Genomic DNA, 27806 nt, shown 5'->3' with positions numbered 1-27806 from the left:
GTCAAATCCTGAGCTAGCTAATTTTTAAATAAAATTATTCCTGAGACACCAAAAAAAAAAAAAAAATCATTTGCCTAGCCAACATGACACGAAGGGTTTTTGTTTTGTTTTGTTTGTCCTCTCTCACTGCTGACTTTCTGAAGCTTTGTCTCTGAAGAAGGTGGTGGTGCCGTGCAGTGCTGGTGACGGGAGTGGTGATCGTATTTGTCTGCTTTTGGTTCCCTTGTTTTTATAAGCATTTTCATGAGCATCGCTTCAGGTTTTTAAAGACAAATTTGAACAGGACAGGTTTGATGCTTGTAAACATCTCTTGTAGATTAAAAGATGTAAGGAGACTTCTGAACATGGGCATATTCAGATCTGCTTCAGCGTCAGAAGGCGACAATGATTGAGAATAGCAAACTTACGGGAAAAATAAGTGAGTTGGAGAAAATGGTGGCTGAACTAAAAGAAACAAAAGTCTCGAGTAGAGGAGGAACTTCCAAAGGTCAAGCAGGGCTGCAGGAAAATGAATTGAGAAAGCAGCAGAGAAATGTAAGAAGACATTGCTCTGCAGAAAATCCGGCGCTGAGAGCGAAGCCAAGCAGTACCGCAGGGAGCTGGAGACCATCGTGAGGGAGAAGGAGGCTGCAGAGCGGGAGCTGGAGCGGGTGAGAAGCTCACGTTGGAGGCTGAGGCCAAAAGAGCGGCAGTGGAAGAAAACCTTCTGAACTTCCAGAACCAGTTAGAAGAGAACACCTTTACAAGAAGAACCCTGGAAGATCATCTCAAAAGAAAAGATTCCAGTCTCAATGACTTGGAGCAACAAAAAAATAAGTTAATGGAAGATTGAAGAGAAAGAGAGACAATGAGGAGGAACTCTTGAAGCTGATAAAGCAGATGGAAAAAGACCTCACGTTTCAAAACAGATAGCAGAGGGAGCAGTTAAAAGAAAAGCAGAAGATCGAATCGGAAGCAAGAAGAAAGATAAGTGAAATTCAGTATTCATGTAGAGAAAGTGCGTTGCCACAGGCCACGTCATACAGAGGAGTCGCAGGTCTTCAGAGAGAGCAGGACAGACAGAAAACAGAGGAACTCAAGCAGCAGGTTGATGAGCTAACAGTCGCCAATAGAAAGGCTGAAAAAGACATGAGAGAACTGAAGTATGACTTAATGCCCTTCAGCTTGAAAAAAACTTCATCTGAGGAAAAGGCTCGTTGTTGAAAGAAAAATTGATGAAACCAATAACACGCTGAAGTGCCTTAAGTTAGAGTTGGAAAGGAAGGATCAGGTAGAGGAAGGGTATCCCAGCAACTCAGAGAACTGGGTAGGCAGTTGAACCAAACCACAGACAAAGCTGAGGAAGTCATGCAAGAAGCTAATGACCTTCGGAAAATAAAGCACAATTATGAAGTGGAATTAGAATCTCTTCAACAGGAGAAAGGGAAACTGCAAAGAGAAGTAGACAGGATCACTAAAACCCATGCTATAGCTGAGAGGAATATTCAGCATTTAAATTCACAAGTTAATTCTTTCCAGGCTGAGAAGGAATCCTCTAATGAAAGAATACGATTCTGCCAGAGAAAGTCAGATCATCTCAAAGAACAATTTGAGAAAAGCCATGCACAGCTGCTTCAAAATATTAAAGCTGAAAAAGAAAATAATGAAAAAATCCAGAAGCTTAATGAAGAATTAAAGAAAAGTAATGAGTGTGCAGAAATGCTAAAACAAAAAGTAGATGAGCTTACTAGGCAGAATAATGAAACCAAGTTAATGATGCAGAGAATTCAAACTGAATCAGCAAACGTAGTTTTAGAGAAACAAGCTATCCAGCAAAGGTGCGAAGCCCTGAAAATTCAAGCGGATGGTTTTAAAGATCAGCTACGCAACACCAACGAACACTTGCATAAACAGACAAAGACAGAACAGGATTTCCATAGAAAAATTAAATGCCTAGAGGAAGACCTGGCCAAAAGCCAAAATTTAGTTAGTGAGTTTAAGCAAAAGTGTGACCAGCAGAACATCATCATCCAGAACACTGAGAAGGAAGTCCGGAGTCTGAGTGCAGAGCTGAGCGCCTCCAAAGAGGAAAAGCGACTAGGGGAGCAGAAGGTACAGCTACAGCAAGCTCAGGTGCAGGAGTTAAATAACAGGCTGAAAAAAGTGCAAGACGAACTGCACTTAAAGACGATAGAGGAGCAGATGACCCACAGAAAGATGGTTCTGTTTCAGGAGGAATCAGACAAGTTCAAGCGCTCAGCAGAGGAGTTTCGGAAAAAGATGGAAAAGTTAATGGACTCCAAAGTTATCACTGAAAACGATATTTCAGGCATTAAGCTTGATTTCGTGTCTCTTCAGCGAGAGAACTGCAGAGCTCAGGAGAACGCTAAGCTCTGTGAGACAAATATCAGAGACCTTGAAAGACAACTTCAGCAGTATCGCGAGCAAATGCAACAAGGGCAGAATGTGGAAGCAAATCATTACCAGAAATGTCGGAAACTTGAAGACGAGCTGGTAGCCCAGAAACGTGAAGTCGAACGTCTGAAGCAAAAGATGGATCAACAGATAAAGGAACACGAACATCAATTAGTTTTGCTCCAGTGTGAAATCCAAAAAAGGAACCCAGCCAAAGACTGTCCCTTCAAACCAGATTTTGAGATGACAGTAAATGAGTGCCAGCACTCTACGGACGTGCCCTCTAGGACCACAGGGCAGCTTCACCCTGCGACCCGGTCTCCTCTGCTGAGACGGAATCAAGACCCACAGCCTTCGGAAGAAAAATGGCAGCATCGGGGTGTTGAGCAAATACCAAAGGAAGTCCAGTTCTGGCCGTCAGGGGGTCCACTTGAGAAAGAGAAAAGCCAGCAGTGTTACTCTGAGTATTTTTCTCAGACAAGCACCGAACTACAGATAACTTTTGATGAGACAAACCCTATTACAAAACTCTCTGAAATTGAGAAAATAAGAGATCAAGCTCTGTACAGTTCCAGACCACCAGTTAGGTATCAAGATGGCAAGTGTGAAATGGACCTGGCGAAACTTTTGGCCCCTTTGGAGGTATACTCTGGATTCTGAGACCTTATCATGCCAAGTTTCCTCTCTTATTTCCTTTCTCAGCTAGACTAAAACTTTTTAAACAATGTTTAAGAGATTGGCTCTTTGTAGTTCTGACAGAAAATTATGCTGTAGTTTTCTAGGGATTGGCTTGAATCTTTACTACAAATTCTCATTCTTTAGTTTTTAAATGGCTGAGATTAAATACATAGATGTAATAGTGTTACAGTTATATTTATGGTATTATGTTCTGAAGAATTTTTTTTTAAAGCTAGAGAAGCTAAGCAGTTTACTTTAATTTCTGAAGTTTCTTTGGACAAACTTCATCTCAAGTCTTTTTAAAATGTACCTTTTAAAAAAAAAATTTTATTTTTAAGTAACCCCTGTACCCAATGTGGGGCTTGAATTTACAACCATGAGATTAATTTACCCATGTCCTACCCACTGAGCCACCCAAGCGCCCCTAAACGTACCATTTTAGTACCTTGATTGTCATCTAAAGTAGACTTCAGACTCAAAATACCATTACTTGTCCCTGACCCCTCTTTGGTTTGAAAATTTTCCTCTCTCTACTTAACTTTCATTATCGTAGGAATTACGTTTGGATTAAGGATGGGTAAAGTGACGTAATGTTCTTTAGATGATTTTAATGTCTCATAAATTCCTGTTACAGATAGCTCAGAACAAGCAGTATGATATGCACAAAGAAGTCACCACATTAAAACAAGAGAAGAGCCCAGGCCCCAGTGCCGAGGAATGGATGCTTGGAGGGTGCAGAGCACCTGGTGGACTCCAGAGAGATTTGCTTAAGAAAGGCTCAGAACCAGAGACCTTCCAGAATGTGGATGGCGATCACACGTGTTCAGTTAGGGATGATGAATTTAAATTCCAGGGGCTCCGGCACACTGTGACTGGTAGGCAGTTGGTTGAAGCCAAGCTTCTGGATGCAAAAACAGTTGAGCAGCTGCGACTTGGGCTCAAGACTGTTGACGAAGTTCAGAAAACACTTAGCAAGTTTTTGACAAAAGCCACCTCCATCGCGGGGCTTTACCTAGAATCCACAAAAGAAAAGATTTCCTTTGCCTCAGCAGCCAAGAAAATCATAATAGACAAAATGATGGCTTTAGCTTTTTTAGAAGCTCAGGCTGCAACAGGTTTTATAATTGACCCCAATACAGGTCAGACATACTCTGTTGAAGATGCAATCCTGAATGGAGTTATTGACCCCGAATTCAAAATTAGGCTCCTTGAGGCAGAGAAGGCAGCCCTGGGATATTCATATTCTTCTAAGACGTTGTCAGTGTTCCAAGCTATGGAAAATAGAATGCTTGACAGGCAAAGAGGTAAACACATGTTGGAGGCTCAGATTGCCAGTGGGGGAGTTATTGATCCTGTGAGGGGCATCCGCATTCCTCCAGAAGTTGCTGTGCAGCAAGGCTTGTTAAATAATGCCATCCTACAATTTTTACACGAGCCATCCAGCAACTCAAGAGTCTTTCCTAATCCCAACAACAAGCAAGCTCTCTATTACTCCGAATTACTGCGAATGTGTGTATTTGATGTAGATTGCCAGTGCTTTCTGTTTCCCTTTGGGGAGAGGAACATTTCCAATCTCAATGTAGGCAAAACCCATAGGATTTCTGTAGTAGATACTAAAACGGGAGCAGAACTGACTGCATATGAGGCTTTCCAGAGAAACCTAATTGAAAAAAGTACCTACCTAGAGCTTTCAGGGCAACAGTATCAGTGGAAGGAAGCCACGTTTTTTGAATCCTACGGGCATCCTTCTCATATGCTGACTGATACTAAAACGGGGTTACAGTTCAATATTAATGAAGCTGTAGAGCAGGGAACTGTGGACAAAGCCTGGGTCAGAAAGTATCAGGAAGGGCTCATCACACTGACAGAACTCGCTGATTCCTTGCTGAGCCGGCTGGTTCCCAAGAAGGATCTGCACAGTCCTATTGCCGGCTATTGGCTAACCACCAGTGGGGAAAGGATCTCTGTCCTAAAGGCCTCCCGCAGGAATTTGGTTGACCGGATTACTGCCCTCAGATGCCTTGAAGCCCAAGTCAGCACGGGGGGGATAATTGATCCTCTCACTGGCAAAAAATACCGGGTGGCAGAGGCTTTGCATAGAGGCCTCGTGGACGAGGGGTTTGCCCAGCAGCTGCGACAGTGTGAGGTAGTAATCACAGGGATTGGCCATCCTGTCACCAACAAAGTGATGTCAGTGGTGGAGGCTGTCAATGCAAATATCATAAGTAAGGAAATGGGAATCAGATGTTTGGAATTTCAGTACTTGACAGGGGGGTTGATGGAGCCACAGGTTCATTCCCGGTTGTCAATTGAAGAGGCTCTCCAAGTGGGCATCATAGATGTTTTCATTGCTACGAAACTCAAAGATCAGAAGTCCTATGTCAGAAATATAATATGCCCTCAAACGAAAAGAAAGTTGACATACAAAGAAGCTTTAGAGAAAGCTGATTTTGATTTCCACACAGGTCTTAAACTCTTAGAGGTGTCCGAACCTTTGATGACTGGGATTTCTAGCCTTTACTATTCTTCATAAAAGGACGTGTTTAAATAACTTTGCACAGGGCTGATGCTCTCCCCTTCATGTGGTCTGTCCAGAGCATGACCGTATCAGTTAAATACACAGCCTAGCGATTATGTCATCTACTCAGAGCACTGTTAATCTCTTGAGGCCTGGAAATAGGTGACTGTTTAGGAGAGAGAATAATTTTTAAATTGAAAGTAACAGATTATTTACTGTTCTTCAAAATGGTTTCCTTTAGCTTTTAGGTTAGTGGTTTTGTTTTGGTTTTGTCTTGATCTTGCCCACACTAAAATAAAGATATTTTACCTAGAATATGGAGTAAGCTTGATGAACGCCAGCAAGTTTATAGCATCTTTTCTTCAGAATTCTTCATTGCGGAATAGATCCAGCCAGACGTTAGGGCTCACATTTTTAAAATGATCCGTTACATTTGCTGAAGGAGTATTTCAGAGGGCACCACGGAATCAAAGAGAAGGATGTAAATTTTTCCCCTTCGCCCACCTCATCTATGAAGCTACAGTGTTTTTCTCCTTGGAAAGGGAAGAGGTTTTCAGTTTTTCTTGCATTATAACCTTTACATAATAAATGTTTACCACAGTCTCCCATTTCCACATAGAGTCTATAATTAAAAGTAGCATTATTGTGTTAGAAGAAGGGGAGAGATATTTCTTCATTCTGTATATTTTTCATATGTGTGTACACATTCATGGTTCATTCCGATTTCCATTTTGATACTTTTCTGTCTAGACCACTGTGATTGTAATGCTAATGCAAAGGCAGAATTCAAAGATCTTCTAGTGCTTCATGAATAAAATTGAGTTTTTTTAATTTGTCTATATTGATAGACCAGCTGGGAGGTTAGACTGATTATTCTAGAGTGTCACAGCTTTCTTTGCTACCATAAACATTGTGGAAGTACATCTGCCATGTGATGTGATAAACATGGTTCAGTGAATGAATAAAATGCTCAGTATACTGTGTGTGATTAAAACATATTTTTACATTCTTATTTTCTCTGGAAAGGTCCATTTAACAGCTCAAACATTTACTGGAATATATCTTTCTTTCTTTCTTTCTTTTTTTTTTTTTTTTAAACCACTCACACTTGTCAGAGGTCCCTGGAAGAAGAAAAGAAAGAACATGTTGAAAAAGCCAAAGAATTACAGAAATGGGTATCAAATATCAGCAAGACATTGAAAGATGGTGAGAAGGGTGGAAAATCTACCTTCTCTAAACAAAAGGTATTCGCTGAGGTTCTGGTTAAATAATAATAATAGTGGATAGAATTTACTGAATTGACAGAACCTAAAAAAATTGTAGGCAGTTATAATGAGGGTCAGAGAGGTTAAGTAACCTGTCCAAGGAATCACAGTTTGTAGCAGAAGGAAGTATCTCTGCTTACAGAGCCTGAACTCTATTAGTCTTACTGTTGCTGCTCCTAGTGGTTAGATCTGCTTCTTGATTATAGTGAAGAGAGTTGCTAAGGAGCTGAGTCATTCTGTTTTGTGCCCAGAGTAAACCCATGCACTCGTTATAGTAAAACTATGTGGTCTCATTCTTAAAAAGGTAAATGAAAATGTTCAAGAACAAAAGAAATACAAAATGGGGGTATTAACATTTTTGAGGATTTCATGTACTTTCCTGGGTCTTTATCTTTTACAAAAAGTCAATCACTGGAAATTCTAGATTCTTTCCCTTACCTAAGTGAATTCTTTCACGCTGTGGGCTCTCTTCTGTTCCCCAGCTGCCTGGCTGCCATTGAGTAGCCAGCTCATGAGGTGTTAGTGCCCCGTGATGTCTGTTGGACAGTACTGTGAGAAGCTCTTTGGGTGTTGTTGAGCTAAGGTCCAGTGTTGATGCTCAGTAACAACACTGGAATTGAGGCTGTACTAAAAAACAGTAAGTTTCCACTAAATTAAGCAATATTTGTCCTCAAATACTTTTCCTACACTTGCCCCTCTGCCTCTGCCATGACTTTTGGAAATAATGGGGTCATCATTAGCTTCCTTTTCTCGCTCTGCATCAATGTTCACTGGTCATCAGTTGAAACAGACATTGTTGACATAATTAAATAGGGGGAAACTTCAATGTCTTATCTAATTTGGGCTATGATGTCAGGCAGATGTAACTGAACAGGGCTCCCCATTGGAGAAATTTGTAGACCTGAGTGTATACTTGAATTAGTATTCATTTGAAATAGAGCCATATTAGTTCATAGTCCTATATACTGTATTTCCTATTAGTGTGGAAGAAATCAGAAGTTGGAAAGCAATTACATTTGGTGTTTTAAACTCCAAACCTTCAAAGTAACTTTGTGCCAATATTTAGTTTAAAATACCCTATCCGTCTTACCCTCACCCCATCAGATGAGGCAAGAACTAAAGTAGGAATACAAACTTTAGGAAGGATTTCTTGGGAGAACAAGTTTCTTTTGAGAGATGTAGATTACAAAGCTTGGTATTTTCTTATTCTGCAGTTTTATAAATTCCCCAGAACTTTACTAAATCCACTTTAGATCTAGGAGACTAAAAGTAGGCAGACACTTTCAAAATGCAGATCATCACCTAAATTATAAATCTCTAATAAATGTTTGATGGTCTTTCTATTAAGTGAAATTTAAGGTACTTTGATAGAATAATGTGTGTTAAAAATCACTATGGCCTCATGATTACCTATAATCGCGAAAAATAGACTTTAAGTTGACTCTGTTCTGAATGAAGTCCATTGGAGGAAAATACACCTTTTCATTTGTCTATCACTTCCTCTCATTTCTGCTCCTCCAAAAGGGTGGCAGTCAGTTTCTGAAATAGAGTATTCAGAAATGATACCGTTGAGACATTAGGAGAAAATGTTACAACTTCTTGCTTTTCCTCAGATCAATTTCATTCCCATGTCACTAATGAATTTTGCAAATTTTAGAAATGATTTAACCTTGGTCTGCAGATCTACAGACTCATGCTTTCACCATAACTTTTTCAAAAGGAGCAGGGCATGCAGGAGCTTGGAGGAGGCCAGATACTTTTATGGAGCAGTGGCCTATGTTCATGGGTTTTTGAGTGCTGCACCACACAAGGATGACACTGGGCCAGTGAAGAACCTCTGGACATGCGGGATAGTTAGGGCAGCCTTAATTCACAGTTGGGCTGTGACAAATGCAAGAACCACGTACTGCTGTATTACCACTTCCTAATGAAATGGGGGAATTATGGTTAGAAAGAGAGAGAGAGGGACTTCTCTTAATCTTTATTCTAGATAAAGTACTCTTCTTATCCAGGCTTGCACACTGATATTAACTTGGGCCACCCAGAAAGTAGACCCATCACTTGGATCTTAACTAAAACCTGATTAGTTTTTAATAATTACTATTTTCTAGTCTTTATGAGGGGAGAGTTTGAGTACGTTTTCTTAACCTTGCAGATTTCCAGTGAAGAAATATCAACCAAAAAGGAGCAATTATCTGAAGCACTTCAAACCATGCAGCTATTTTTGGCAAAACATGGAGACAAGTATGTTGGTTTTTATTAGCTCTTTTATTCAAAGTAGAGAAGTTGTCTTCATGTTAAGCAGAGCAAAAGCTGGTAAATTTTAATTGAGATTTTAAAAATCAAACTCAGAAATTTATTTAATACACAGTTATAAACTTAGCAATATGATAGTTACTTTTAGTCACTTCCAGTCTTTACCAAAATCCTAAATGTAGCTATTATACGCATATATTAGTGATTAAAAAAAAACAGGCTCCAAAATGTTAAGAGTGGATAGCTAGTGAGTGGTAAATATTCGAAGCCAAGTTTTAATTCTAAGTAGTACTTTCTATGACTCTCTATGACTTTACTTTTTGGAAAATATGTATGAATATCTTCATTTTCTTTGCTGAGACTTTTGATAAACTGGTTTCTCATATTGTGGTCTTACTTTTTCCAACAAGGTACTTTATGTATTTAAGCCAGTGCCTCAGGTGGGAAAAAAAAACTATCCTTTTCTAAAATCCTTTTTGGGGCTGTCCCCAAGATTATGCCACAATGACTTTGTATTGTACCTTAGAGAATCAGGTTAATTTCCTTGTTAATTTCATCTTTATTCATGCTTCAGTTTGAACAAGTTTCATCTTGAGTCATGCTATCATTCTGTCCCACTTCCATGTTGGAGCTAACACTTGAATATTTTCCCCTGTTGGATAACAGTGCTGTTATTTTAGAAATGTGTGTGTATGCTAGAGAAGTGCTCATGTGTTAGTTTACAGCCTTCTCTCCGTCTCTTTCTCAGGCGAGGGAAGGATTCCTGGATGTGTAAATTTTATACACATTCTGAGACTTGAGCAATCTGTAAATGAAGTTTTGTTTTACTTTACGATCATGTGCTTGTTTGGAAAGGGATTTTACTTTACAAAATCATTGAGCCTAATGTGTTGTTCGTATCACTTGAAGACTTGCATTCCTCTTTTCATGCTTTCTGGTTACTTTAGAATGACAGATGAAGAAAGAAATGAATTGGAAAAACAAGTGAAATCTCTTCAAGAAAGTTATAATTCTTTCTTTAGTGAATCTCTGAAACAACTACAAGAATCACAAACCTTAGGAGATAAAAAGGTAGAGGAGAAGGTAATATAATTTATTTAAAACATGAAGCTGTTTCAAGAGTCTTAGTTTTATCGCATGGTTGTAGAAATGTATGTCAGTGATAAATGACCTTGAATTTGTGTACATGGAAAAAACATGGATGGAGTTTATCTAAGTATTTAGAGATTTCAGTGTTGTTTATTAAATGCAGTCTTACACTTGCTGTCATCAGTTTCTGTGACATCTTAATCTCTGCCTTGCATGGTAAAAGAAAAGAATCATTCATTTTTCTAACTCTTCTCTTTAAAAGCCATTCTTCTACTGCTGTATTAGGTATTTTACTATATAAATATGATGTTATAAAATAGCTTCAACTCATCTTTAAAGATGACACTAGAGTTTTATGCACTAGTTTCATTTTCAGAGATAACTGTGAGATTTACTGGAGGAATACTGGGCCATTTGTTATAGTGATGATGCCCTAGCATCTTCTTAAAATGTAACAGGAATCACTTAAAATTTGGCCTGTCTTTAAACTTTTGAAACTCGACAATACATATTCACAATATTCAACATAATATTCGGTGTTGAAAAAGTTATCTTTGTATTCAATTCCCTTACTCCCTGGAATACTATACACAGTATTTGTCACATTTTGGGGGTATGTAACAATTTTTCTGGTTCATTAGTTTTTTACTGTCTACAAAGAAGTCTGTATGCTGTAAACATCAATAGCATGGGGTTTGGTACTCTCTTTCATGTCAGTCAACTAATCTCACCCAATTGCAGAGAGCATGATTTGCCTTCTTAGGTATGTGTTCTGTTTTCTCACTATCATCATTTACTCTGTTGTGTCCTCACTAACCTTGTTAATGTACACAATATTAAGTTTTCAATTCACAGATGCATGTTGTTTTCAAAGCTTTTATCACATCCTGTGCTGTTGAATAGATCACTGACATAGATCACTTGTGCATTTGAGCTGCCTAACATTCACAGCATTGCTGCGCCTTGGTAAGTAGAGGATTTTTATGTTGAAGTGTATTTATTTCTTAAAAAAATGCAAACTAAGTTTCATGAAATTCTGCCCACCCTTGGGTCACCGACTGATCTGAGAATTTTCTGTTCTCTTTTCAGCTGGATAAAGTGATTGGTGGCACCGTTGATCAGACAACTGGAGAAGTACTTTCCGTCTTTCAGGCCGTTTTAAGAGGCCTTCTAGACTATGACACAGGAATCAGGTTGCTTGAGACACAGCTAATGATTTCTGGTCTCGTTTCACCAGAATTAAGAAAATGTTTTGACCTCCAAGATGCTGCAAGTCATGGCCTTATTGATGAGCAAGTTTTGTGCCAACTCAAAGAACTAAATCAAGTAAAGGAGATCATTTCTACGATATCATCTCCCACAATTCCAGTGCTGGAAGCTTTGGCCCAAGGCATGATATCAGAATCCATGGCCATCAGAGTTCTCGAGATACTGCTTTCCACAGGCTTTCTAGTCACTCCAGCCACAGGAGAACAGTTGACCCTGCAGAAGGCTTTCCAACAGAACCTGGTTTCCTCAGCACTATTTTCTAAAGTCCTGGAAAGGCAAAACACATGTAAAGATCTTATTGACCCCTGCACTGCTGAGAAGGTGTCTTTAGCAGATATTATACAAAGAAGTATTTTACAGGAAAACACTGGGTTGCGGCTTCTACCTGTGAGACCGCAAGAAGGAGGCAGAATAACATTAAAATGTGGAAGAAACATAAGCATTTTAAGGGCAGCTCATGAAGGTCTTATAGACCGTGAAACCATGTTTAGGTTATTAGGTGCACAGCTTCTTTCCGGGGGTCTCATCAGTTGCAGCTCTGATCAGAGAATGACCGTTGAAGAAGCTGTGGCAGAAGGGGTGATTGACAGAGACATGGCTAACAGTATTCTCACATATCAGGTTCAAACAGGTGGAATCATCCACTCAGACCCTCCTAAACGTTTGACGGTGGACGAAGCGGTCCAGTGTGATCTAATTACTTCAAGCAGTGCTCTTTTGGTCCTAGAGGCTCAGCGAGGCTATGTTGGACTCATTTGGCCTCACTCTGGTGAAATATTTCCTACATCGTCTTCCTTGCAGCAAGAATTGATTACAAATGAATTGGCATACAAAATCCTGAATGGCAGGCAGAAAATAGCTGCTCTTTATATTCCAGAAACTTCTCAAGTCATTGGTTGGGATGTTGCTAAGCAGCTGGGAATTATAGATAATAACACAGCATCGATTTTGAAAAATATAATGCTGCCTGATAAAATGCCAGATTTGGGGGGTTTAGAAGCTTGTAAAAATGCCAGAAGATGGCTCTCTTTCTGTAAATTCCAACCATCCACAGTCCATGATTACAGGCAAGAAGAGGATGTCTTTGATGGAGAAGAGCCGGTGGCAACTCAGAGCTCAGAACAAACTAAAAAATTATTTCTGTCTTATTTGATGATAAATAGCTATATGGATGCAAACACAGGGCAGAGGCTCTTGCTGTATGATGGAGACTTGAATGAGGCCGTTGGGATGCTGCTGGAAGGCTGTAGTGCAGAATTTGAGGGCACGCCCATCAAAGAATGTCTTGATACCTTAAGACTCCCTGGTGTTTTTCTGAATAATGCTCCAAGTGAAGAAAAGAATGACAGGTTAGCTTCGCCGAATAGTTTTGGTACATGGCATTGTAGAGAACCTAAGCATAAAGAAATCCCTGAAGACAGAAAGCATGCCATAGATGAGGAGTTTAATGAAATGGGAAATAACATTACCAGTAGTGAATTCTATGAGTCAGAAAACCTGGAAAATAGAATAGCAACTGATCGTATAGTCAAGACTTCATCCAGTGTGTGCGTTTCCAATTCTGCATCCTATTCAGCACAGCCTGCGCTTGTAGCAGTTGGCATGCTTAGACAAGACTCTGAAGGCATACTTAAAAACAGTGAAAATCAAGGTCAAGTTGGAACAAGTGAACATGTTGGTGAATGTAGTCATTCTAAAAATATTCAAAACTTTGCAAGTGATTCGATAACAAGTCCTATTATGAGATCAAAAACTAGTATGATCTGTGACTTGAATGAAAAAGAGAATGAAGGTAATATAAGCAGGGATTTGACAATCTTTGACTATTCTCCCAGGCTGAGTGCCTTGCTAAGTCATGATAAATTGAGGAATGACCAGGAAAGCCTTAATGACATACCTACCCTAGAGAGCAATGGAAATAAATGTGAAGACTCCACATCGCCCCTCAGTGACCAAACCAAGCTGTCAGGTCAACGAATGGGAGAGACTTTTCAAGAGCAGTTTCTGGGAATTGCAGCAATCAATATCAGTTTACAGGGAGAACGCTCTCAACAGAAACCTGTAAATATAGGTGACAGTCCTCCTCTGGTCCAGTCTTGCGATGATAAATGTATTTCAGAAACTTATGGCGAAGAGGAAAAATTGGGTGCTGCCTCTTCACAGAAACCTGAAGACAAGCCATCTGGGTCCAAAATGGAAGAGGACACCTGTGCCATGACCCCGCAGGGCTCATCTCCTGTCTGCAGCCCACTGCTGCTTGAAGGAACTGTTGGTGCTGGCGACTATGAAACATCACTCCTGGATGATCAGCCAAGTGTGGCAGAAACAGACACTGACAGTGAAGATGATTTTTATGATACTCCCTTGTTTGAAGATGACGACCATGATTCTCTGCTTCTGGAAGGGGACGATCGTGATTGTTTACAGCCTGAGGACTATGCCACACTGCAAGAGGAAACTGATGGGGCTGCTCCTTCTGGGGATGGATTTTATGATATTTCAAGAGAGAATGGAAGTTCTGTGATAGCCCAGGGGGCACTGGTTGACAGCCTAAGTGTGAGGGGAGGCCCAGAGTCTCCCCAGGGTGTTCTCATGGCTACCGAGAATGCTGGAGTCGATCTTGGTGAGAGAATCCATTCAGGTTCAGTTGGCTCACACGAGGGCAACGGATCATTGCTGGAAACTGTATCAGAAAGGGAAAGCTCAAACAGCCTTGAAGGTGATGAGTCTGACTCATCGACTGATTATGAAATTGGAGAAAGAAAAGAGAGCTTTAGTGCTTCATTAAAATTTGATGACACTGGGTGTTGGAGAGGGAGAACAGAAGAACATATAACTGGACAAGATTTTACATCTGAAACTGAGCAGTTAGATTCTATGCAAAGTGAAGAAAGTTATGGGGATTATGTATATGACAGTGATGATGATGATGATGATGGCGATGATGAAGAAGGAGTAGAAGGTGACAGTGAGGAGCCCTGGTGCCAGGATAAGCCTGCAGATACAGATAGCCAGTTGCATGCCGCTGCAGTAGGTGAAAAGGAAAACACTCAGGACAGTCAGAGTGTTAATGAAAGAATTCTCCTGGATAGAATGCACAACTGCAGTTCTTTAGAAAACCAGCAAGGTGTAAATGCTTTACAGCTAGAATCAACTAGTAAAAGGAGCTTGGGTATGGAAAGAAGCAACCTTCAAGAATATACAACTGAGGTTGTTGGAAAAAGCCCAGAAAATCCGTTGAATCATGAGCTGGCCCTTAAGGATATATTGTTGCCGATCACTAAAGACGCTGAATCAGAAGACATCTTTGGCTCGGTAGCTATTTTACACAATACTGATACCTGTTCAACTTCTGAAGTAGATAACGATCTAATGAACCTGAAGATTAAGTTGATCGAAGGGCCAGAATCTACTGACTCTGTGAAAGGTGGAGATCCATATTCCAAGAATGTGACCCTTCCAGTCTGCTCATCTTTTGATGCTATCATTTGTTCTGAGCCCGATTTAATGGGAAAGCCCGCTGAGGAAAGCCGTTTGTCATCCATAGCCTCTGTAACTGCCAAGGAGCATCAAGGAAATGAAAGAGGTGTAATTGTAAAGGAAGGCGACCAAAGCAGTATACTAATAGAAGACAAAACGCCAGTTCATAAAGTGTGCTCAGGTAAAGGAGAGGTGCGAGGAGAAGGTCTACAAGAAGATAATAGGTATCTTGGACTTTTGTCTAATGAAAGTACGATGGGGAGTCTTGCTTTAGGTAATGACCAGTGTCCATTTCCACAAATCACAGACAGTGAAGAACATAATCAGAAAGGAGGCCTCAAAAAAGTAAGTGTAACTCTTAGAGATGAACCAGAGAACCTACAGACAATGGTATGCGAAAGTCCTGTTCAGTTTGAGAATCTTGAAGAAATATTTGACTCCTCAGTTTCCAGAATGATCGGTGCTGACATGACTTCAGACATTCTGTTGTCCAAAGGGGATACAAGTACTGAGAGAGATTCATTCACTGATGGGCCTAAGAAAGACTCTGACCTGTTCACTTATTTAAAACATTGTACAAAAGATGTAAAAGCAAAGGATGTCTCAAAACCCAGTGAAGGTATCCCAAGCTGTGTTCTAACAGCTTCCCCTGCTGTGAAGGGGCACGTACAGTTCGGAGTAAATGATGTAAAAGAGAAGACAACTCTTACCCAGGAAATCTCACCTCTAAATGAGATGGCCCAACAGAGTGGTCCTTGTACTAAAGAAAGTGCCTCAGAAGGGGGAACAGGAATTGCTCAGTTCACACCAGAAAGGAAGGAAAGCACACTGTCAATCTTACCTCTTAGAAGTGTGGAAGACCAGGGGGAAAATAACAATTTTGTGCCACCAGAACTCTGCACAAATGGAATAAGAAATGGTAACTCCAGGAGCCCTTTAAGCACAGCCTGCTCATTATCAGAAATTAACAGTAGGGTGGAAATAATTGAGCAACAGCAGCAAAAGGAACACACCTTGTCTCTAGGACTCCAAGAAAAGGAGGATCAGTTTCCTGAGTTATCTCAGGTATTTGTTGAGGATGTAAATTTAAAGGATATCTTAAAAAGTGTACTGGAAGAAGGCCCTATGAATCCTCAAGAGGTTGAAGAATCTTCAGTCTGTGCAGACACCAAAACTTTACTTCAAAACTTAATTAAAAGAGTTAGCATATCACAGCTGGCAAATGAAGCATCTGGTGTGCCCAGTGACTTTGAAGTTGGTGACTGTTCTGGGGTTTCCCCTGTGAATAACTCACCAGAACTGAAAGCAGAGAGCAGCAATGATCCGTTCTGTATTGCAAATCTGAAGTCTGAGCTTCTCTTTGATATACTTAGGCAAAATCAGTATAAGCAGAAAATTACTGGAGCATTTGAATTGATAAAAGAATTAACCCAGATGGAGTATGAGCTAGAGAAAAGAGGTATAACCTCTAAAGTAGCTCCATTGCAACTTGAAAATATTTTCTACAAGCTGCTGGCTGACACGTACTCAGAGAAGGTGGAACAGGTCAGTGACTTGAATCAAAAATCACCCACTACTCCTGAGATGGTGGATGAAAAGTCACACATTCTTGATGATCTTAAAAGCAAAGAAGAAAACCATTATTCCCTTAGTTCACAAAATATAAAAGATATTAGACTAGAAAGTTCTACTGTGTGTACATCAGCATTGCCAAGCGATGAGAAGCTGGGGGAGCTATGCAGTGAGACCCCAGACCATTTGGAAAGTATTTCAGGGTCAAAAGGAATGACGTCTGGAGATAGCTCAGTGGAACAAGTAAGTTGATTTTACATTTTTATATGGCAGTAGCTGCATGAAACATTTGGGAATAACCCCATATATTTTATTTGCTTTAAAAAACATTGTAAAGGCTATTGAATTAAAATGTCCAAATTTATGTTTAGTTTTCCACTGAATTACAGCAGTGTTCACAGCACACATCAAAAATGCATGAGTATTTGGCTTTACTTCAAGATATGAAGCCCCCTTTAGACAGCCAGGAGTCTCTGGATAATAATCTGGAAGCTTTGAGGAACCAACTTAAACAGTTAGAGGTAAGAACTGTCCACTGCCTGTTACGAATGGTTGTCAGCTGGTGTTAACTTGGAAAAATGAGCATTGGGCTTTACTCTTACATTTAGAATGGATTGTGATTGGTGTTTTCACTTAATGGTTCTGGGATATCTGTTTTTCGCAGACATTTGAATTGGGATTGGCTCCAATTGCTGTTCTTTTAAGAAAAGACATGAAGTTGGCAGAAGAGTTTTTAGAGTCTCTTCCCAGTGACTTCCCCAGTGGACAGCTGGAGGAATTGAGGACTAGCCACCAAAATTTGCAGACTGCTTTCTCTTCCCTCAGCAGTGTGTCTTCAGAAAGAATGAAACACGTCATGCTTGCAATTGACTCCGAAATGGTAGGCATCGAAGCATTTCACGCCAAGTCAGAATTTGAGTTTTGAAGAAAATTTGATTATTTGAAAATTTAGTCATGAGATGAAGTCTTTTTTGTTTTAATACTGGTAGGGCCTTGAAACAGAGCCAGTTTTTGTAGGAATTTGAAATTTGGTAATTGAAATGAACACATGATTTTATTTTCTAGTCTAAACTAGCAGTTTCCCATGAAGAATTTCTACAGAAACTGGAGTCTTTCTCATCTTGGATATCCGAGAAGAGCAAGTCTGTGAAGGATATTGAGATTGTGAATGTACAAGACGCTGAACATGTGAAGAGAAGTTTGGAATTTCTCAAGGCAAGTATTAAAACAAATGAGATAAAGTACATTTAAAAACCTCCAGGTTTAATATAACAACTGTTTACAGGAACAATCATGACTACTAAATCTTAAAGGGCTATTTCCTTCCTTGTCTCTAAGAGATGTTTGTTCATAACTAACACAACCATAAAATAATCACATCTTACGGTTATCATTCTGATGCTTTCCCAACTGCCTTATCAGTGCCTTACCACCACTGACATCTTAAGATTTATATTCATGTATGTATTAGTCACATAAATATGTAATTGTTAAATTAGTCTTAAAAGTACATCATAGTTCTTAACTTGAATAGCATGCCTCATGAATGAATCTTAGGCTCCTGGCCTGAGTCAGAAAACTGAAATTGTAGTTCATTGAATTTATGTTTCAGATTCCCCATTGGCTCATTTATGTGAAACCACAATTACATGGATATTGTCAATATTAACAAGTAATATTTTAATGTTTATTTTCCCCTTTAACATGCCAAATCTATGTAAGTTTGGGTCTTTATCTTTTCTTACAGTTACATTTTAAATGTGATATGGAGGCAAGATTAAAGTATTAAAATATTAAAATATAAAAAGATTAAAATATTCTTAGAGGAGGGGCACCTGGGTGGCTCAGTCGGCTAAATATCCAACTCTTGATTTTGGCTTAGGTCATGATCTCAGGGTTGTGAGATCGAACCCCTCTTTGGGCCTTGCACTCAGCAGGGAGTCTGCTTGAGATGCTCTCCTTCTCTGTCTGTCCCTCCTCCTGCACACTCTCTCTAAAAAATAAGTTAGAGAAATTAAAAAAAAAACTTCTTAGAGAAATTATCTTCCCATATAATATTAAGTACCATAGTATTTAAATAATTTCATCATTACCATCCACTATCAGGTGCTGAATAGATTTTTGACTAACCGAATCATGAAAACATGTCAGTAAAACCTTGAGTCCCTGATAGAAAAAGGATATTTTTAAATATTATCAATACAAGTTTTATATTATGGCTTACTTCCCATTTTATAACTTGCACTGTTTTGTTCACAGAACGTGTTAAAAGACCTTGGACACACCAAAGTGCAGCTGGAGGCCACTGCCCTTGATGTGCAGTTCTTCATTTCTGAGTGTGCACAAGACCTGTCTCCCAGCCAAAGCAAACAACTCCTGAGGCTCCTAAATACCACTCAGAAGTGTTTTCTTGATGTGCAGGAATCAGTAACTGCCCGGGTAGAGCAGCTAAAGGCTCAGTTACAGCTAGAACAAGATCTTGATGATCAGAAGGTTTGCCTTTCTTTGTGGAGCTGGAATTCTTTGTTTTTAGTTCTTTTGTGTGAAACCTGTTATGTGGATACCCCAGGATCCAGAAAGGCAGTTAGTGGACAGGGTATAATGGAGAGATGCTGGAATATATAAGAATATTATTTTCCACAAGAATGCTATAATTTATTTTAATTTTTATGACTCCCTGAAACCACCATTTTCAAGTGGGAGTCTTGATTTTTGGGGGGGAATAGGAAATATGGATGCGCTCAGATTTTGATAAATTGATGAACATATGGACAAAGAAGAGTAAGGTATCTTTTCCCACTGGGAGGAAGGAGGGCACAGCAGCACGGAGCATGGGCTCTGGAGTCAGAGTGGCTGAGCTCACCTCCCAGCTACCCTCAGTCATGTGTGACCTAGGGCACATCGCTCAATCATGGTTTTCTCAGTGGTAAATATGAAATAGTAACCGTGCTTACCTGGTAGTACTGTGAGCACTAATAAAAGAATGACTATAGAACATATAGTACTTTACTTGCCTGACATGTGTTGGGCTTCTAGGAAACATGATCAGTGGCTATAAGATGCATAACTAGTGTATAAATGGTAGGAAAAGGAAAGTTGCGAGTATTAGTACTGATTTACCAAATTAATCTCTTGATCGAGTGAATTATATTAGAGTGCTACATCTAATACCAGTAATGAGCAGAGGGGTGGCAGTGGAATTAGGCACAGTAATTAAGTAAAAACATTGCATGCAGTGCTCCTTTTAGTTTTTCTTGAAGCCCCTAGGCGTTGTCTTCCGCATGATAACCCAAGTACACATAGCAGATACGGCAATAGACAAACCACAACTAACTTCTGTTTTGATATCCTTTTGCAGAATTAATTGTGTGTGTCGCAGGTTTCAAGAGCTTAAGAACATGGAATGTTCCTTCCTGTGGGTCAGAAGCTCCATCTCTTACCCATATGCATGGCCAGTATTCTCCTGAGCAGTTTCATCTGAACATGAGCTCCTTCTTTGTATACGGGACATGCTCTTACTTTCTGTGTCACCTTGCTCCATATGTACCCCACTGCTATCATGTTTACAGCATACACAGAAAAACTTGCAAGATGTGTTCTGATTTTGCAGTTAGAACTCGTACAATGTGCAGAACTTGCAAAATGTGTTCTCATAAGGAGGAATCACAATAGTGAGTTTATGACCACACATCTAAGGTGCTTTGGTTTTGCCCTGTTTAGATCGTGGCAGACCGTCAGCAGGAGTACAAAGAGAAACTCCAAGGAATATGCGATCTCCTTACCCAGACTGAAAACCGCCTCATTGGTCACCAGGAAGCCTTCGTGATTGGAGATGGCACAACTGAGTTAAAGAAGTATCAGTCCAAGCAGGAGGTAAAATTTGGTTTTGCATCAGCAGCTTTCTGTTGATACTAATAGTATTATTAGCAAGTCATGTCAGCTATTCTGAGCCAAGGTGAGCTTTCAACTTGATACTAAGAGTTACATTTCCAGCTTCAAGAAAGCCAATAATTTTCTTGACTGGTGTTGGTGAGATATTGAGGGAAGGCGCTGTAAAGGAGGTTGCTAATGGGGCGCCTGGGTAGCTCAGTGGATTAAGCCGCTGCCTTCGGCTCAGGTCATGATCTCAGGGTTCTGGGATCGAGTCCCACGTCGGGCTCTCTGCTCAGCAGGGAGCCTGCTTCCTCCTCTCTCTCTCTGCCTGCCTCTCTTCCTACCTGTGATCTCTCTCTGTCAAATAAATAAATAAAATCTTTAAAAAAAAAAAAAGAAAAAAGAAAAAGAACTACTATATAATAGTAAGCCACCTTTTTAAATTAAAAAAAAAAAAAAAGGAGGTTGCTAATGGAAGTATCTTGTGTAAGGAGTTAAAACTTGTCTCCCCTTAAGGCCAGCTCACTCAGTTGTACAGTAGCCATTTGTCTGGGTTCTTTCTCTTTCTTAACTTCCTATTCCTTTCATCTTTCTCCACAATTTCTCCCTCTTCATCACATGAACAAACAATAAAGAGAGGTAAAGATAGCCTGATTTTGGTGTCAGGAGAAAGAACATTCTCATGATGACTAGATAGCTCTTAGTTCAAATGCAAGATACTCCACACTGTTAGTTTTATAAAGAACCTCTTCAAGCCTTAGTTTCTTTGTTGGTCATACCTCACTGATTGTAGGAGTTAAGCAAATGCTGTGTGTTAATTAAGTGACTAGCACAGTTAATGGCACACAATAGTGGCTCAGTAAGTAGTATCTCTTTCCATTCAAATACTTAGAATGATTTGATAAAGCTTAAATTAAAAATACGGAAAAATATTGCGAAAGTTCAAATACAGTATAATTTGGAGAATGAAAACACAAAATAAAGGAGGAAAAGAAGAGAAAAATTCCATAGAGAAATCTAGATGGAGGGAAGCTATAACTGCTGAGGAGAGATCTTAATTTTGAGCTTCCTAGCAACTGTGGCAAAGAAACAAACATTGCATATTAGAGAGCCTTGGAGTTTAGAAGAAGTTATCTTAGTTCACTGGGAGAATTTGTTTTTATCCTGAGTAATAAATATATATTAAAAAATAAATGTTTAGAAACTGAATAAATAGTAAATAGTAGTGTCATGTCTTTAAAAGCTCCTATAAATGTGTTCATATAGTGTGATAATATATGGTGTGAGCAAATTCGTATAGATTATATTATTAAATTCATTATTTTATTTTTTAAAAAGATTTATTTATTTATTTTAGACAGAGCAGGAGGAGGGGCAGAGGGAGAGGGAGAGAAATCCTCAGCATACTCCCCGCTGAGTGTGGAGCCCAGTGCCGGGCTTGATCCCGGGACCGTGAGATCGTGACCCAAGCTGAAACCAAGAGTCAGCCACTTAACCAATTGAGCTACCTACACGCTCCTGAAGTTCATGTTCTGAAACATAAATTTTTATGTTTTAGAAATATGAAAATCTCACACTTTCTTTAATGTCGTTTGAGATTTCACATTAAATTGAATATTGTGACTTAAGTAAACCAACTCAGATTGACTATGCGTTTTCAACCTATAAATAAGTGTTCAGTTCTTCTCTGCTTACTCCCTGTTTTAGAATTACAGCTCTCGTAGAATTAAATAGGTAATAATTTAATAAGAGTTTTTTTTTCTTTTGTGTTATAAGGAATTACAGAAAGATATGCGAGGAAGTGCACAGGCTTTGGCAGAAATAGTGAAAAATACGGAGAAATTCTTAAAAGAGAATGGCGAAAAGCTATCACGAGAAGATAAAGCTTTGATTGAGCAAAAACTCAATGAAGCCAAGTTTAAGTGTGAACAGCTTAATCTAAAGGCAGAACAATCCAAAAAGGAGCTGGATAAAGTTGTGACAACAGCAATCAAAGAAGAAACTGAAAAGGTCCTCATTCCAATATGTAGTACACTGTTGCTTTGTTGAAGATGATTAGTATAACAGCTACTTGAAGTTTTAAGTGGTATCAGGTGCCAGTAAGCAATGATTAGTACCAGAGACGAGAATGATGGGTTTCCAGTCATATAATTGGCCAAATATTGTAGAAAGTTTGAAAAACTCGTTTTAACTTAAAAAAAATTTTTTTTAAGTGGGATTGTCAGGCTTTCTACTTGGGAAATGCATGAGACTCGATCAATTGTAGTTAAAATTTCAGAATGTCTTTTTAAGGACATCAATTGTAGTTAAAATTTCAGAATGCCCAGTAACTACCTGTGACTCTAAGGTTTAATTTCACTGTGTTCAGTTTTCAGTGTGTGTCCATTTTTAGTATCCCCACTCTAATTTTAAATGATTTTAAATATTTACTTTTGGAATGTCTTAAAACTGGTGCCTCAGCCAGCATATAGAATACCTCCTGTGAACTTCCTCTCTCCAGGTGGCAGCTGCAAAGCAACTGGAAGAGAGCAAAACCAAAATAGAAAACCTGCTGGACTGGCTGTCCAGTGTGGACAAAGACTCCGACAGAGCAGAGGTCAAACAGAGACAGGTCATTGAACAGAACGGAACTCATTTTCAAGAAGGCGATGGCACGTTGGTAATGGAAGAGGAGGATGAGGTTAATGGTAACCTGTTGGAAACTGATGTTGATGGACAAGTTGGAACCACTGAGGAGAATCTGAACCAGCAGTACCAGAAAGTTAAGGTTTGTTGTTTTAAACAGAGTGATATTGTCAAATTCTGTCTCTTAGGTCTGTGGAAATGGGGTACCTGAGTTCTCTCTTGAAACCTTAATGACCACTGACAGTAAAGTCCCACCTACTAGGTGCATCATTGTGTCAGATATAAGTTGCTGTGAGAACTCTACGCAAGAAACAATAAGAACTAAGTCATGAGATGTGGCATTCTTCTAACTGGAGCAAATTTGTGAAGAATTAATAGAAATAATGATAGCTGGTATTAATTAATGGCAAATAGATAACAGTTATGGTGGACCCTGCAGGCTCCTTTCTCAGCTCTTCCCGTCTGAACACCCTGAGTCCCTCTGGCCCCCTGCTCCCTTGGAAGTGGGGGGCTGCATTCTCATTTCACAGGTGGGGAAACTGGAACGTACAGAAGTGAAGTCGCTTGTCCAAGTGTACACATCTAGTGCTGGAGCAGAGGAAACTTTTGAAAACCTTTTTCAGAGTGTCACATAACTGACCATTTTATTTCAGCATGTGGCTTTTGTTGTCACAAAATCAGATGACTGGACTGGAGGCCCCTTTGCAGTTTGGGGAGTTTTCCTCCATGTCTTTGTCTTTGGAGTCCTTGGAATAGAAGGTTTTTATAGTCTAGGAAATATAAGTCAAACAAGAAGAAGAGTGGAAGTATTTATTGTATTCATAGTTTACGGGGGCTATTCCAGAACCTTATTGTAATTATCTCTTAAAATGAAAAAGTTAATGAATTCCTTTAGGAATGAGTCAGCTATAAAGAAGTCAGAAAAGGTTAGTAACTTGACCCAGTGAGTGAAAATACCAGTGGGTGGATTCAAACATAAAGAGGCCTCATAGGAAAGCTCTTGTTTTTAGCCACAGCATGATGTTTGCCTTCTGATCTTTTTGCTTCTAAGGATATGGGTCTCTGAAAGTGCTTTAGGAATTCTTAATGTCCTGGCAGAGTTCAGAAACAGCCCAAGGGCCTGACCAGGGCTTCTGTTTCCAGTACTTTCTAGTTGTGCCACATGTCCTAGGCCACATGGTTTCTTCCCTCAGCCCAGATTTCCTCATTTATAAAAGGAAGGGGATGGATCAGATCATTTATAAGGTGTTCCATATGTCTGTCTAACGTCCCATGTGCGGAGGACCCACTGGAGGGCAGTCTATGGTTATAGCTCAAATGTCAAAGACATAGTCTGTGGGAGAAAAGTTCTTTGGACAAAAATATCATGTGTCCAGGATGTGGCAGGCATTGTTGTAGATAGAATACAAATATAATGAGTCTGTTCTCAGCTGACTGATGGGGATCAGACTTATAAGTGAACAGTTTTCCTACAACAATTCTTCTCAGTCCTGTTTATTTCATAGCATAGTTATTCTTATTAGTCCTTGGTGCTAACACTGTTCTAGGTGCATGGGATTTCCCAGTGAGCAACATAAATTCCCTGCCCTGCTTGCCTGTGAGGATAATGAGGATGATATTTATTAATAACAAATTTTATACAATATGGGATGTTAGAAGGTAATGATCTTTTGCTAAAAGAAGTAAGTTGAGTTGGTATGGGTGGGTGAGCATGGGGTCGGGAACCACTTATCAGCATTAAATAAGATCATTTCTGAGCAGGTCTCCCTGAGACGATGAGATTTGCGTGAAGACTTAGAGGGGGTGTGTGCGAGAGATACCTGAGGGAAGAGCTGTTACCAGATGAGAAGACCTGGGGAAAAAAGCCCCTAATGTGCCTCACGAGGAGGGGGTAGTGGTTTGAGACACTAGAGTTCCTGCAGTGGGGATGGGGTTGGACCAAATAGTCAGAGAGCTCTGAGGTAATGTTATCATTACATTATGGCTCCCTGTAAACCATTATGAGAAGTTTTGGAAATTACCTAAAAGGATTCTTATCTTTTTTGCCATAGTTGTATGGATATTGGGGTGAATGGAAGCAGCTGCTTTGCTGGAGAGAAAGAGACTCCAGATATCTGACACCTGCCCAGCTGCCCTGAAGGCTGAGGATGCAGTAGCTCTGCACACCCATTCTCTGCTTTCAGAGTGGATTTTAATCCCTGGCATATGCCGGGCTTGCCAGGAAGTAGTCTGCACACATGATCTCATGTACTCGTGTCGGCAAACCTAGGATGTGTAGGACTCATTGTTTCCTTTTCCTCGTGTAGGACGCTGAGGCCCAGTGAAGCCCAGTAGCTCCAGTATTCCCTTTGACTGTGTATGTTCCTCTAACTTTGTCTGGGCTTCTCTGAAGGTGTATTGTTCTTGCTTAATTGTTGTCCTAGTGTTTTTATAGCCTTCAAATTAACAAATTCTCTTTTTCCTTCTTAAGTGTCTTCTCAGGATCATTTCTTAATAAAAATGTTGTATTTTGTTACTCAGTAGTTAGCTTAAGACAGGAGGAGTCCCTTCGGGATGGTTGTCAGGAAACAGTGACTAGAATGAGATCAGACTATAGGTGCTTATCTTTCAATTGGAAGAGATATTCATCACATTTTTTCCAAACTTCTCAAAATCAGTACTTATCTTCTGTGACTATCTAAGGGCTGTTTTAGAGAAGATTAGAAAATCTCCATAAAAATAAAATTAGGATGGTCAAGTCTGCTCTTCTGAAATGCGCCCACATGAGGGAAATACAGTGCACCTTGGTGAGGTTCATGAGAATCCAGTCACCGGCCTGTGGCTCATTTAAGTCTGTCCATCCTGAGGTGACTGGGATTGGGGGAACCCCAACAGCCTCCTCTGTGTAACCCTGTCACAGCTCTGACCTCCCGGCTGATGTGTTCTCACGCAGGCCCGACACGAGAAGATCGCGTCTCAGCACCAGGCTGTCCTCGTGGCCACACAGGCTGCGCAAGCCTTGCTCGATACACAGGGCCACCATCTGTCTCCTGAGGAGAAAGAGAAACTGCAGAAGAACATGAGGGAACTGAAAGCACACTATGAGGCCGCGCTGGCCGAGTCGGAGAAGAAGATGAAGTTGACTCACTCTCTGCAGGAGGAACTGGAGAAGTTTGACACCGACTACAGCGAGTTCGAGCACTGGCTGCAGCAGTCAGAGCAGGAGCTGGAAAACCTGGAGGCAGGCGCAGATGACCTTGGTGGCTTGCTGACCAAGCTAAAGCGGCAGAAGAGTTTCTCAGAGGATGTCATTTCTCACAAAGGGGACTTGAGGTACATCACAATTTCTGGAAACAGAGTGTTAGAAGCGGCCAAATCTTGCAGCAGGAGAAGTGGCAGCAGCAAGGCTGCCCAGGAAAGCATCGATACTTCGGCGACCCACAGAGAGGTCCAGGGCAAACTGGATCATGCCACCGATCGGTTCAGGTCTCTCTACTCGAAGGTAATTTTATTTTTAAGGGGAGATTAGCCTGTGACTATAGTTTCGCTCTGTCCTCTCCACTTCGGTTTTGGAATTACAAGCGAGAAAGCAAAGAACTGAAGCAGAGGACATCAGGTGGTTTCATCCTCATTCCCTCTTTCTTACTCATCTGCTTTACCTCAGCAAACGTGTTTGAAAGTTAGGAGCCTCGATTTAGGTTTTTTTGCGAGTGGTTTCCAGATGACCTTAACTCTAAAACGCCAATATCCGATCTGACCACCAGGTGGCATTTGTGTTTTGGTTCCGGACCTGAAGCGTGGCTTGCTGATTTGCTGCCTCTCAGGCTTGGAGCCAAACTTTCACGTCACATCATTTTCTCTTCACACTTGTTTGTTTTGCAGGTGTGGTTGATCAGTTCGTTATTGTAATGCTTCCTAGCTAACAGACTGTTTCAGCTTCTCCTCGTGCACAAGCAGAAGGCTTTTGTTAAAAAACAAAACAAAACAAAAAAAACCCCGCAGAACTAAGAAGACATTTCCCTCTTCACAGTATAAGCTGAACAGACTAACCAAGTCACACAAATGGTTTGAGGAGCATCATTAGTTATTGGCCTTTGCTCCATTCTGCTCTAGATTATTTGCCCTGCTTGTGCAACTTCAGTCTCGGGTGACATAGAAGTGATTTATAAAGTACTTTGAAAACTTTTCCATCAAATACATAGCTTTCCATGTGGTATATAAAACTTGGAGTGTGTCCGGTAGGTTAGTTCCCTTGGTGATTGATACCCGAATTCTCCATTCGGCGATGAGACCCAGCCCCTGTAAACATGTTTTTCACTGGTATAAATCTAGGACTATCTCTTCGTTTTTATGGTTACTTTTTGAAGATACTTCTTTACATGAAGGAAAAATATCTTAGTCCTACCATTTTCCCCTAACTTTGGTTGAACTCTGGTGTTTTCCAAATTGCCTAACTCGTAGGTCGTATGGTTTTTAACACATATACAGTAGGATTTTAATCCCCCACCCTTCATTTCTTCTGAGTTTTCATTTTTATTGTTTTTTAGTGCAATGTCCTTGGGAATAACCTTAAAGACTTGGTGGATAAATATCAACACTACGAAGAAGCTTCATGTGGACTTCTTTCTGGGCTCCAGGCCTGTGAGGTCACAGCGAGCAAACACTTATCTGAACCCATCGCTGTGGACCCTAAAAATCTGCAAAGGCAGTTAGAGGAGACCAAGGTAAGAGAAAGAGACCGAGAAGGAGAGACAGAGAAAAGTGAGCGATCCAGCCCTTTAGTTGTCTTGAAAGCATTCTGTTCCCCC

At 40.2% G+C, this 27806-nt stretch overlaps 1 protein-coding gene across 16 annotated transcripts in view; it reads left to right on the top strand.

Moving 5' to 3' along the window:
* Positions 1-27806, top strand: part of DST (dystonin) — a 469472-nt gene that overhangs the window by 324076 nt on the left and 117590 nt on the right. For 10 of the 16 annotated variants that reach the window (XM_082731256.1, XM_082731255.1, XM_082731253.1 and 7 more), the window contains 13 exons: positions 6706-6834; positions 9011-9099; positions 10059-10194; positions 11290-16764; positions 16893-17042; positions 17186-17401; positions 17587-17736; positions 18781-19014; positions 20242-20394; positions 22171-22404; positions 22895-23161; positions 25952-26500; positions 27546-27722. In XM_082731256.1, coding sequence (XP_082587382.1) covers positions 6706-6834; positions 9011-9099; positions 10059-10194; positions 11290-16764; positions 16893-17042; positions 17186-17401; positions 17587-17736; positions 18781-19014; positions 20242-20394; positions 22171-22404; positions 22895-23161; positions 25952-26500; positions 27546-27722 — 7959 coding nt within the window. The remainder of the gene's footprint in view (positions 1-6705; positions 6835-9010; positions 9100-10058; positions 10195-11289; positions 16765-16892; positions 17043-17185; positions 17402-17586; positions 17737-18780; positions 19015-20241; positions 20395-22170; positions 22405-22894; positions 23162-25951; positions 26501-27545; positions 27723-27806) is intronic. The other 6 variants (XM_082731248.1, XM_082731247.1, XM_082731251.1 and 3 more) reach the window with 1 other exon arrangement.

The sequence above is a fragment of the Mustela nivalis genome (assembly GCF_964662115.1).
Source record: "Mustela nivalis genome assembly, chromosome: 5".
NCBI lineage: Eukaryota > Metazoa > Chordata > Mammalia > Carnivora > Mustelidae > Mustela > Mustela nivalis.
Note: the sequence above shows the minus strand (reverse complement) of the source record. Positions and strands in the feature narration are given on the sequence as shown.